Source organism: Protopterus annectens, chromosome 12.part0 (genome assembly GCF_019279795.1).
Source record: "Protopterus annectens isolate FY-2018-M chromosome 12.part0, PAN1.0, whole genome shotgun sequence".
In the NCBI taxonomy this organism is placed as follows: domain Eukaryota; kingdom Metazoa; phylum Chordata; order Ceratodontiformes; family Protopteridae; genus Protopterus; species Protopterus annectens.
In genome coordinates this window covers 55,009,170-55,021,551 of record NC_056746.1, presented here as the reverse complement: position 1 = coordinate 55,021,551, position 12,382 = coordinate 55,009,170, and the positions used below count along the sequence as shown (strand labels likewise).

The following is a 12,382-nucleotide window of genomic DNA, read 5'->3' as shown; positions in this document are numbered from 1 at the left end:
ACAATTTTGGTTAATTAAATAGCGTTCATCAAGCATGTTCCAGCACTAATAGTAGTAAAAATTATTGTCCTTAGTCATACTGAGATTTTAGGTTTTCAGACTGTATTAATATCTTTGCTAAGATGGTCAAATAAGCAAACAGAAATGCATTACGAATCTTAGACATTTTCTTTTTCTTTCTGTCTGGGTGGATATAGTTTGTCAATGCTGCAGGTTAAGTGACTGTTTTGGACTGCTTGGAAGTCATTTATTTTTTTAATGCTTACAGTACATTATCGATCTGAAATATTTTGAAATATCCTCCATGTGATATCTTTCACTGCATCGTGTGAGGAGTTTTTTTATTTTTTTATTTTACCATGTCAGGTAGTGATGCACAGATACTCATTGATATATGCTCTTGAAGTGTATACTGTCAACAAAATGTTGCTGCTGTGATCAGGAACCAAGAGGACATTTTATTTTCTCACTGTATGCTCTTAGCATTTGCCAGTAAAACTGGTATAGAGAGATAAAGCCCTAGTTATGAAACATGTGATCTGGGTTGGGTAAGCTGATTGCATCTGTTGAAGATAGTGTTGGGAAGTTGGGCCTTCTTATACTGAGAGTGGTAGAACAGACCAGTGACATCCAATACTGCAATATTTGAAAGAAGAGTATTAGTAGTGGAGTATCACTGAACAGGTCTTCAGAAACCAAACTTGGATGAGGGAAGGCAAACTGGCCCCCAGAGTGATGTGGATCTCAAATCCCTTGGCCATTGGTTAAAGTTTGTATAATACACCCTCACTGCTGGCCTGTCAGTAAGGGTATAGCATACAGGAAGCAAATAAGCTCAAAGTCTGACTGCAAGAAGCTAGCTAGTCAGCTGGCATGGGGACCAGGAAGCATTTAGAAAAAGTGCCCTTGGCAGTTTGTGAAAACATTAGTCTATGTGCTGTTTGGAGGACTAGGATGCCTATATATCTGATAATAACTGATTGCTGTTAATAGGTGAGCAGGGTTAGAGATGTAAAGATCTATGTGTGCAATTTACGGCAAGTGAAAAGTAGCTTTTGCATATATGATACCCTGGTACATCAGATGTAAAGAAGGGTTATAATATTTCTGCCATCAACATTCAAAAAGCTGTAGATATAAAGATTATTTCTTTGACTGTGATTTTCTTTTCTTCTGGATAATGTAGTAAGTGCTGCTTTTGCTTAATTAAAAAAAAAATCAGTGTATCGATGTAATTATTCATAGTCATATCCTAAAACAGAAAGAATAGTTTCCATACTGCTATTTTTCTCCTGATTCTGTTTCTTCAGCTTTTGAATTCTTCAAGCTGTTTATCACATATATTTTGCTTGGTATTTATTCTAAGTATTAATCTATATGACTTTTAGCACTAAGAAGTGATTTGCCAGACAGTCAGACTTTTAGTCTGCAGCTTGAAATGCAAAATATGACAAAGGAAATTTACTTGTACAATGGCTACTTTATAGTTTTTAAATCATTGACAGCTAATGGTTTTTATCTTGGTATAATGGCCATAGCAACTTGGTAACCCTGCACCTTGCATTCCAGAAAACTGCATTGCTAACATGTTTATAAGTTAACAAAATAAGCACTTTTACGGATTTTTTTTCTTAAATCTGGACTGAAATCATTTCTTTAGCATAGCGACTTTATAGTAGGCATATGTGCAAGTCTTCCAGGGTATCTATGAGTATTTATAAGGACAAGAAAAAAGAATGTTCCATAGCAAGTGCCAAATTGGAGAAAGTACCATTGTTTCATAGAAGAGAAAAGGTCACATGTTACTATCACTGCACCTTTTCTCTACATGATCAAGAATAAGACATAGAGACAGTTTTATCACTCATAGCAAATTAAGGGCAGTATACTGACCACATAATAGAATTTAAAAAGAAAACCACAAGTGATGATGGAGCACTATATCACACAAAATGAACTTTAATCCACTGGTTTAGCACTTTCAGCCCAAGAATTAGGCCTTCATCAGAACAAAGTGTTAAAAAACTGTTTCATTTTTATACCATCATCAATACACATCACACCAATCAAATCTCATTTTACTTAAACTTACTGTAAAAACTGTTTAAAATGTGTTTAAATAAAAATGCATTTTAAATAAGGCATGCATGTCTAACAAACATATAGACTATTTACATTTGTTATAATAAGCTTTTCTTTTCAACACAGCTTTATAGTTGACACCATTATTAAACACTTGTGCCCTGCATGCATCTAATAAAACCTGCCATTTAAACTCTCTAAAACCTAGTTCCCCATCTCTGCCTCCATTAAAGCCCAATGGAACATGAGCAATAACTGTAAAAAGAAACTTAACACTGTTATTGCTACTCACACAGTTTAAAGTGTGCTTGTAAAGAGCATTATCTAAATTTTTCTTTTTGATGGCGTAATAGTGTTCATACATTCTGTTTTTAAGTTTATTGGTTTTCCCAATACAGAATGAAGAACAAGTGGAGCATTTTGCCATGTATACCACAAATGTAGATTTACAATTAAAAATGCCTGGAACGTGCCACATCTTGCTCTGAGTTGCAACATTAAAATCTCCTCCCTCTGAAATGTATTTGCAAAAATTGCAACTTTTACATTTAAAAGTACCTAAGTTGCCTTGAGGCTTTTTTCTTTGTCCACTTTCTAACATTTCTTTGAAATTCCTTCCTCTTGTGTTAACAAACATGGGGGCTTCTCCTACTACCATATGAAGACCATTGTTTGCCACATTCTTATAACTGATGCATAAGAATGTGGCAAGCAATGGTCTTTTGAGTTACTCTAGTATGCATCCAACTTATGTGAAATATAACATTATAAAGGGGCAGTTAGTAAGGCCTAAGAGACTTACAAGCGATGAAGCACAGTTAGATTTGTTAGTGCAGGAATTGCATTCCAGATTTAAAAACAGAGGGTACCCTTCTATAATAGTCCAAGACATTATTAGTACAAGTGAAAGGGAGGGGCTTAGTGGAAACACACAAAATAAGAAGGATTGGGTAACGTCCATGTTGTTAACCTTTACCTTAGACAGTAAAGAAATTAAAAACATAGTGCCCAACAACTGGAGAATATTAGTTTCAAAAAGTGATTTTCAGATGGTAGTAGGAGAAGCCCCCATGTCTGTTAACACAAGAGGAATGAATTTCAAAGAAATGTTAGAAAGTGGACAAAGAAAAAAGTCTCAAGGCAACATAGGTACTTTTAAATGTAAAAGTTGCAATTTTTGTAAATACATTTCAGAGGGAGCAGATTTTAATGTTGCAACTCAGAGCAAGATGTGGCACGTTCCAGGCATTTTTAATTGTAAATCTACATTTGTGGTACACATGGCAAAATGCTCCACTTGTTCTTCATTCTATATTGGGAAAACCAATAGGCAACTTAAAAACAGAATGTATGAACACTATTATGCCATCAAAAAGAAAAATTTAGATAATGCTCTTTACAAGCACACTTTAAACTGTGTGAGCAGCAATAACAGTGTTAAGTTTCTTTTTACAGTTATAAATCATGCTCCATTGGGCTTTAATGGAGACAGAGATGGGAAACTAGATTTTAAAGAATTTAAATGGCAGGTTTTATTAGATGCATGCAGGGCACCAGGACTTAATAATGGTGTCATCTATAAAGCTGTGTTGAAAAGAAAAGCTTATTATAAGAAATGTAAATAGTTTGGGTCTATATTGCAACATTGTATGCTTAAAACAGCGAACAAAGTTACATCAACACATTTTCAGCAAAAACTGAAAATGTCTAATCCAAAGAACAGCGATTTTTTTTTCTAGGGAAAGAAATCGCTGTTCCAACCCCTGCAAAAAAAAAAACACATTACACACTTCCAAACACATACCCAATCCTAATTATACCCCCCAAAAAACCAATAAACAACTAAATACACATATGCACATAACCCAAACATACATTTAACGAAAAAAAAAAACAGTAAACATTTTAAAGCATATGTACTTACCTTAACCCACACCCTAACCCTAAGGTCAGTAACTCTCGCACATTTACATAAACAGCTCCAAACACATACACACTTACATTAACCCTAATTCTACCCCCAAAAAACAAAAGTAAACAACTGAAAACACATACACACGTAACTCAACCATACATTTAACACAAAATATAAAACAGTAAACACTTTCATACATATGCACTTACCTTAACCCGCACCCTAACCCTAAGGTCAGTAACTGTTGCACAACCACGCTCGGGAGCTATACCAGAAAAGGGACCACACTACACTTCAGAACACGGCAAAACAACAAAGCGGTCAAGCGACTTCTTTCCCAGGGAAAGAATTCGCTGAACAGCCGCTTCGCTGTTTTGCTTGTTCGCTCTACATGTGTCGACAAAAACGCATTTGACATAATGAATATTTGTTGTATTCATAGGAACCCAATAGTTTATATATTTATTAGAAATGTATGCTTTATTTAAAATGCATTTTTATTTAAACACATTTTAAACAGTTTTTACATTATGTTTAAGTAAAATCAGATTTGATTGGTGTGATGTGTATTGATGATGGTATAAAAATGAGACAGTTTTTTAACACTTTGTTCTGATGAAGGCCTAATTCTTGGGTTGAAAGCGCTAAACCAGTGGATTAAAGTTCATTTTGTGTGATATAGTGCTCTATTATCATTTGTGTTTTTTTTTTTATTTTACCAGAGTTACACAAAGTGTGAGACAAGTCTGCAGTTTTCTTTGAACATAATAGAATTTAGAATAGTGGTACCAGAAAAAGGTGTGCTTTTTAACTAATTTGCCACTAGTTTCTTTACATTAATGCAGTTATAGGCGCTGTTCTCCAGTAACAATAAAGGTTTTCCTCTTAATAAAACGTGGAAACTCAATTTCGATAAATTCAAGGTCCAAGGTCCATATTTTTATATATATTTTTTTAATATATTTATTGGTATTCATACACCAAATTAATGTATTAATAAGAAATGAGTATTTCCTGTCACAATTTCCCTGATGATTTTACTTATATTTAATTTTTACAACATTTACACAAGTTGTAAACAAAATGATGAAATGTTAAGATCATGAATTCCTATGAACCTCTACAACTTTGTATTAAATTCAAGTGTAAATTACCAAAGGTTTGGTTCAGCATTACCTCAATGTTAATTAGTGTCAATTAATGGCCAGCCTATTAGAAGCCAAGATTAATTAAGTGTAATTAAGTGTGTTTTACTTAGATGTACTTAAACTGAAGATTTGTATGTGTAACAGATTCTGATGAAGTCTCCATATGGGAGATGAAAGCGCTTAATCTGTTTTTTTTGTCAAATAAATTGGTGTCTTGAAACGTTTTACCTAGTGGTCTGTTGGACTTGGACCTTGAATTTATCAAAATTGAGTTTCCACGTTTTATTAAGAGGAAAACCTTTATTGTTACTGGAGAACAGTGCCGATAACTGCATTTTTTTCTTTGTTTGGAAGTTGTGTGCTTTTCTTTACATTAATGTTCATAGTGATGCGCTAAATTGATAAAAAGAATCAGTGATCTTCGAACTTAGAATAACATGAAAGTCATTAGGTTTAATTAGTTCTCCAAGTCACTTCAGCTTCAGTTTTATTTTCATTCTATCAGTAAGCATAGTTACAATTCCGATGGAACTCTAAGCACATACGTAATAAAACAATTAAATATATAAAACAATATGTCATGCAACAATGCTCAAAGGAAAAAAGGAAACAGAAAGTAAACATGCCCTGATGTACTGACAAGTTTGTTGTTTGTCTTTTCGGCTTTGCCTGGTTAGGGGTTGCCACAGCGGAACTCTGGTCTGCTAATGATTGGCAGTAGATTTTTTATGGTGCTGAATTGCCAGCCTGATGCCCAACCTTCAGCGAAGGCATGCCCATTCACGCATGTCTTTCAGAGCCTACTCGACCGCAGGGAGGACATGCAGACTCCACACAGAAGGCACTCCAGTCGTGAGTCGAACAGGAGAACCTCTTGCTATGAGGCAACAATGCTACTGATGTACCACCACAGCTTCCTGATGTACAGACAAGTATCATCCCTAATTCAAAAACTAATAACAACAGTAGCTTTGAATTAGTTAGAACCTATCCCAGCCCATATACTACTGTCATCACAGAGAAAGAGCATTCTATAAAACCAGAATGTCTTGGCTCCAAATGTTCTTTTAGGCCAAAAACGGGGTTAAATTATTGGAAAGCATATCTTATTGATATTATACAATACAAGTGTTTTAATGATTCTGGCTAACTTGTCTATTGCTTTCAAGCTTTATAGCTACATACCTAGGGAACATATCACTGCAACATAGACATTGACTGTGTCAGAATTTATTCCCTGTAAATAATATAAATAAATGTATATATATATATATATATATATATATATATATATATATATATATATGCATATGGTTCCCCTTCAGAAGGTCGAACGTCTGAAATCTCGAAACGCATATGGCCGAAGCCATAAGCTCGAATTTCAGAAGCTCAACCTTCTGAAAGGGAAAGAAAAAAAAAACAAGAAAACACAAAACAGTGTTTCTGCAGGGGGGCAAGCCCCCCCTACACCCCCTTCATGGGGGGTTGCACCCCCAACACCCCCTGCTACTTATTTATTCTAACTCTGAGATCGCACTACAGCACAGAAAGGGAAATCTCCCATTCTACGCTGTATGCCAATCCCCATTCAGAAGGTTCAGTTTCTGAAATTTTGAGCATATGGTCTCAACAATTTGCGTTTCGAGATTTCAGCTGTTCGACCTTCTGAAGGGGAACTATATATATATATATATATATATATATATATATATATATATATATATATATATATATATATATATTACTTCCTCTCTAAAGCAGTAAATGCATTGTGATTGATAAGACTATGACAATCATTGTAAAGTGATTAGACTTATCCATTTAACTAAAATGTACTGTTTGCATCAAGATGATATTTATCTTATTTACTAACCTGCACTTACTGGTATCTTTATTTGCAACTGTAATGTTTACTTGCACTTTTGTGTTTTTTTTTTTTTTTTGTAGTTCTGTGTATACATCTGTTCCTCTGGGCATACTTTTGAGAAAAAATCGCATGCCTTTTCTGTTTGTTTGCTGCCTCCAGGTCAATGATACGACTTAAAAAGCTATTTGGATCAATTTACCTGATTAACAAATTTAACATAAATAAATACACAAGCCAACAGTCAGACAAACACATTAATAATCAAACAAACAAAGAAACATGTATTTCTAGTATAAAACAAGGCAAAAATAGCACAACTATAAAAAAGTTGTAATAGGATTTCAGGGAACACTTAAAATTGCTGATTGTGAATGAATCTCTCGGCCGCCATGCTAACATATTTGAAAGGGGCGTACCTTGAAAGATGAAGGCACAAATGTCAGAAAATTCAAGTCATACAACCAGAAGAGCCAGGCAACTTTAAGTGGTCAGTTGCAGAGGCTGAGCTGGCTAGTAGCAGCCCAGCTTGTCTCAAACACAAGGGACACGTAAGTCATGCAAGGACATGAAACCCATGACTAACATTTAATACATGATCTGCTAAGAAACAAGCAGCAGGTGTATCTCAAAGAGGCAAAAGAACAAGCTGCAAGGAAATATGAATAACAACCAGAACTGAGAAAAACACACTTTATAATAGCAAAGCTAATTTGTTTGCTGCATTTCCGAGAACAAGTTTAAGGGTCGTGACGCAGTCCTTTATCCATTTATTCAACATGGAAGTGGTGAAGACTGTTAACTCTGTCAAGTCTCTGTTTATGAATGAGACTAATCCTTTACTACAGTTTGCCTCTTCAGTTTGTTCTACATCGAAAAGTGATGAACATTGGAAATCTGAGAATGTTTCAGATTTTCATAAAAAGCTGAATCTTTTTGAAAGAAAAGTGGGTACTTATAAACGCTTGCAATGGCAGCGTTTTAGCTTTTCTGCATATCTAGATAACGGCATCGTCCCACGTGGCTTGAGAGTTCTCAAAATGCCTTCATATGGGAACGCTTATCCTGAGCTCCTGAAGCGGTGGCAGCAACTTAACATCAAGTTAAGTTTGGATTACATGAGTTTAATGAATGAATTCTTTTCAACTATCGAGAAGGAACTTAAAGATGAGATACTAAATATGGAAAATGAATTAATGGATATGCCTGTATTTGTGTCTATGGGTGAGTTATATCAGCAGCTACTTGACAGAACACAAGCATTGGATGACCGTTTGGAAGTAACGAAGAAGCGTAAGCTCACGGATGATATCAACGACTTCCAAAGGGGTCATATTTTCTCATGGCCGAAAAATGATCAAACTTTTAAACCTAATGCTGCAGTACATAGTAATAAGAGAAGTTTAGATGTTCTTGATGGCTTTTCTGAAACTCCAGCTGATATTGCACAACAACATGAACCGGCTTTGGCAGCTTCGTCGAATCACTTACAAGTGAATACGCCTACTTTGGTGACATCTACGCTAGACTCCATGAATGCTTGCTCTCAGTCAGAACTTAGCGACAAGCAAGACGGAGAGGCTAACTCGTGTTCCACTGTGATTAAGAAGGCACAGCAACTTACATTTAATTTCTCTGCCAAAAGCTTTCATCTAGAACAGCCGGAGGCTGTAACTGAGCGTTCCTCTCCAAGAAGGAAACCGTTTATGGGACAAACAGTTATCCCAGGCAAACGTAAGAATGAGAGCCCTTTAGGGCAGGGCAAAGTAAGTCGCAAATGACTAAAGGAATTCTCAACCTTTCAACCTTTAAGTTGAACTCTGCTCATTGTTCAGTACTACATAAAGGGCTTAATTTTATTCCTACAACGAAGGGTGATCTACTGACTGCACTCACAGACCTTAAGATTTTCATTAGAAATGTAAATTTAAAGGTTTTGTTTGGTAACTCTGTCGTTAATGGAGTTTCATGTAAACGGCGTAGTACCTTTATACCTTCTAGTATGTCTGTGGTTACAGCATTTCATGATTTGTGTGAGAGGGAATTAAGAATGTTGTATTCTGACTGCAATATTCTGAGATTTTCTCACTTTAATTTAACATTTGATGAGTATCAAGCGCTCAAAAGTTTACAGGCGAGCAAAGATTTAGTGATTAAACAAGCCGATAAAGGTGGGGCTGTAGTCCTTATGGATCGGCCTAAGTATATATCTTTAGTTTCTGTTCTACTGAATGATGTTGAGGCTTTTAAACGTATTACATCAATAGATGTTAAAAGATGTATTAGTTATGTCAATATGGTGATCTATGATTTGCAAATTAGTGGTGATATTACTCTGGATTTATTTCATTTTTTTACTGTTTCTTGTCCTATTATTCCTTGTCTCTATGGGCTGCCTAAGATACACAAGTCGGTGACCAACCCCCCCATGAGACCAATTGTATCGGGAGGGGGGTGGATCACCAAACCTATATCTATATATTTGCAAACACAATTGCAACTATATTTACCTAAATGCACTTCTGTGCTAAGAGATACATCTGATTTCCTTTGTAAATTGCGTGTTTGGTTTAATAGTATTGGTGGTTCCTGTCGGCAAAGTGAGTATTTGTTTGTAACGCTTGATATAGCATCCCTTTTTACTGTAATACCGCATGATTTTGGTATTGAGTCTATCAGACAATTTTTGATCTCCCAATCTTCTCTTGTGAATAGATCTGTTGAGAATATTTGTTCTCTTCTAGATGTAGTTTTGAGCAACAATATTTTTCTGTTTGATGAATGCTTATATTTGCAACTCACTGGTGTAGCCATGGGTACTTCTATGGCTAACACTTATGCCAACTTGGTGTTATACCAATGGGAGAAAGCTTATATTTATAATTTGGATAATTCTTTTGTAAGTAATATATGTTTTATCAACGTTTCGTTGATGATTGTTTTATGGTTTGGAAAGGTTCCCTTTCACAGTTGAATGAATTTGTTCATTATTTAAATGCAACCACCAGTTTCTTGAAATTTAAGATGGATGCCTCTGATAGTGAGATTAATTTCTTGGATGTTAAGATACAACTACGTGAGGGTTCTATCCATACCAGTATTCACAAAAGGAGATAAACTCTGATAGATACATTAATTATTCCAGCATGCATGCCCCACATGTCTTTAAGGGGATTGTTACTTCACAGTTTAATAGAGTTAGTAGATTAAATACTGATGATGCTACATTTAATTTACAGTTGGATGAGATGTCCAAAGAGTTTCTGGATAGTGGTTATGATTCTAAACTAGTTTTAGATTTAAAAATAAAGTTTTAGTTAATAGGAAGACAATATTGAAGCCGATTTTCCTTGGGGATGATGTTGGTTCTGTTAACCTAGAATGTTCAAAAGTATGCACTAGGTATCTTACTAGTTATAATACCTTGACTTGTTTTGTAAAACAAATAATACAGAGGAATTGGGTTGTACTAATGGCCTCTAGTGAGATTAAAGACATTCTTGGTGACAGGCCTTTTTTCTCATATAGAAATATGAAGTCCTTGAAGAATATGTTATGTTACAATGATTTTTTCAGGCCTGTAGAGAGGACTTTTACCACTAAGCCCAGCACGTATGGCTGTTTGAATTGTTCCTACTGTTCTGATATTGTGGTTGGTTGCAGTGATAAGTTCAAACATCCTATTAGTGGTAAAGTTTATCAGTTTAATTTTTCTACCACTTGTGTTACATCTAATGTGGTGTACTTAGCTAATTGCGTGAAATGTACTGCATTCTATGTGGGTAAGACCACTAGAAAGCTAAAGGAACGCATCATTGAACACAAATCGGAGATTAGAAGGGCCATTGACAGTAATGCCTTGTATAAGCACATAGTTGATTCAGGTATTGAACATAGATTCTCCTTTAGAGTTATTGATGTAATACAGCCTCCTGCCAGAGGTGGTGATAGTGGTAATTTACTTGAATTAAAAGAGTATGAATGGATTCTTAGGTTGAACTCTGACCATTTTCCAGGTTTAAATAATATGATTACCTTGAAACCTGTTCTTGTTAAATTGCAACATACTAGGTTGCGATAATGTTATGTTTTTTCTAATTTTTCTAATTTTAATGATTTGTTTTATATACTTGTGATCACATGATTTTTGGACTGCTGGTCATGTGACTTCAGTGACCTGTATTTAAACCATTTGGTTTTTAGATTTGTTTGTATTAGTATTGAGGAAGGATTTTATCCGAAAGCTTTGCTATTATAAAGTGTGTTTTTCTCAGTTCTGGTTGTTATTCTTATCTCAAAGAGGACCAGGTTAATATATTTATACATAGATACCACCATACATATCCATGATGCAGTTCTCTGATCTAACTTTAGACAGCCAAGTTCACAGTAAGGAAGCCCCAGATCTATGGATATATTCCAGTCAGAAGGACACCAGGGCATCTACCACTACAAGAGGATTTGCAGGAAAAATACAGTGTTTAATGTGGGTGATTTTTCTATGGTGGAAGCAGGAAGATATGATAACAGCTGACACTTGGGCCTTAAATGACAATCTGTTATCAAAGTCAACACCCAAATTATGCACAGGACCATGTTTCAGATGCTGCAAAAGGTTTCTAATTGGTCAAGAATGTTCATGTGACCATCTTTATTAAAATCTGAGAGATCCACTTCCATCTCAGAAAGGCAAGCTTAGATGCAGGCAGTCTGGACAACTGTGATACCTTTTTGGGTAAGGTTCTGGAGAAGGTCATTTGCCTGCAGTGAATAATGTGTAATAATGGAAATAGAAAGATATAACCCCAAAGAGAGGTGATCGCCATCAGTTTGCGATACTGGGCATAATTCATTTAGACTGGACAGGACCAGTCTAGTGGGAAAGAGATGCAAACCATGGGTGGTTGCACACATGGAGGAAATAAGACAGATGAACTAATGATAGTTGGAAAATAAGAGGCCATACCAGTTCAAGGCTACCAACTATTAATCAATGGGCATCAGTATGTGTAATACTCAGTCTCTGATCAATGAATGAATCACAGTTTTCATTAGAAATAGGTAAGAGCTTGGTTTGAATGGCAGTAATTTAACTGCTGACTGCAAGAATCATTATTAAATCAGCAGAGTGATCTGTCTATTATGTGTGTCAGTAGGGATACTATTTATCAAGAAAATGAAAAAGTAAAATAAGTCTACAAAAAAATCATGTACATTCTACAAAAAAAAAAAAAAAAAAAAAAAAAAAAAGAAATCCATTGTGTGCTGTTGAAATATCTGTCTGTTATTACAAGATCAGTTTATTCCTGACACCTCCGCTTATGGTTCAATGGGATACAAAATATTTTTACAGAAACGTTACCAACCATACAA

At 35.2% G+C, this 12,382-nt stretch overlaps 1 protein-coding gene across 1 annotated transcript in view; it reads left to right on the top strand.

Moving 5' to 3' along the window:
- LOC122816131 overlaps window positions 1-7,189 on the top strand; it is a 113,612-nt gene extending 106,423 nt beyond the window's left edge. The window contains 1 exon segment of the mRNA XM_044088889.1: window positions 7,093-7,189. Coding sequence (XP_043944824.1) covers window positions 7,093-7,189 — 97 coding nt within the window.
- Window positions 7,190-12,382: the final 5,193 nt, after the last annotated feature.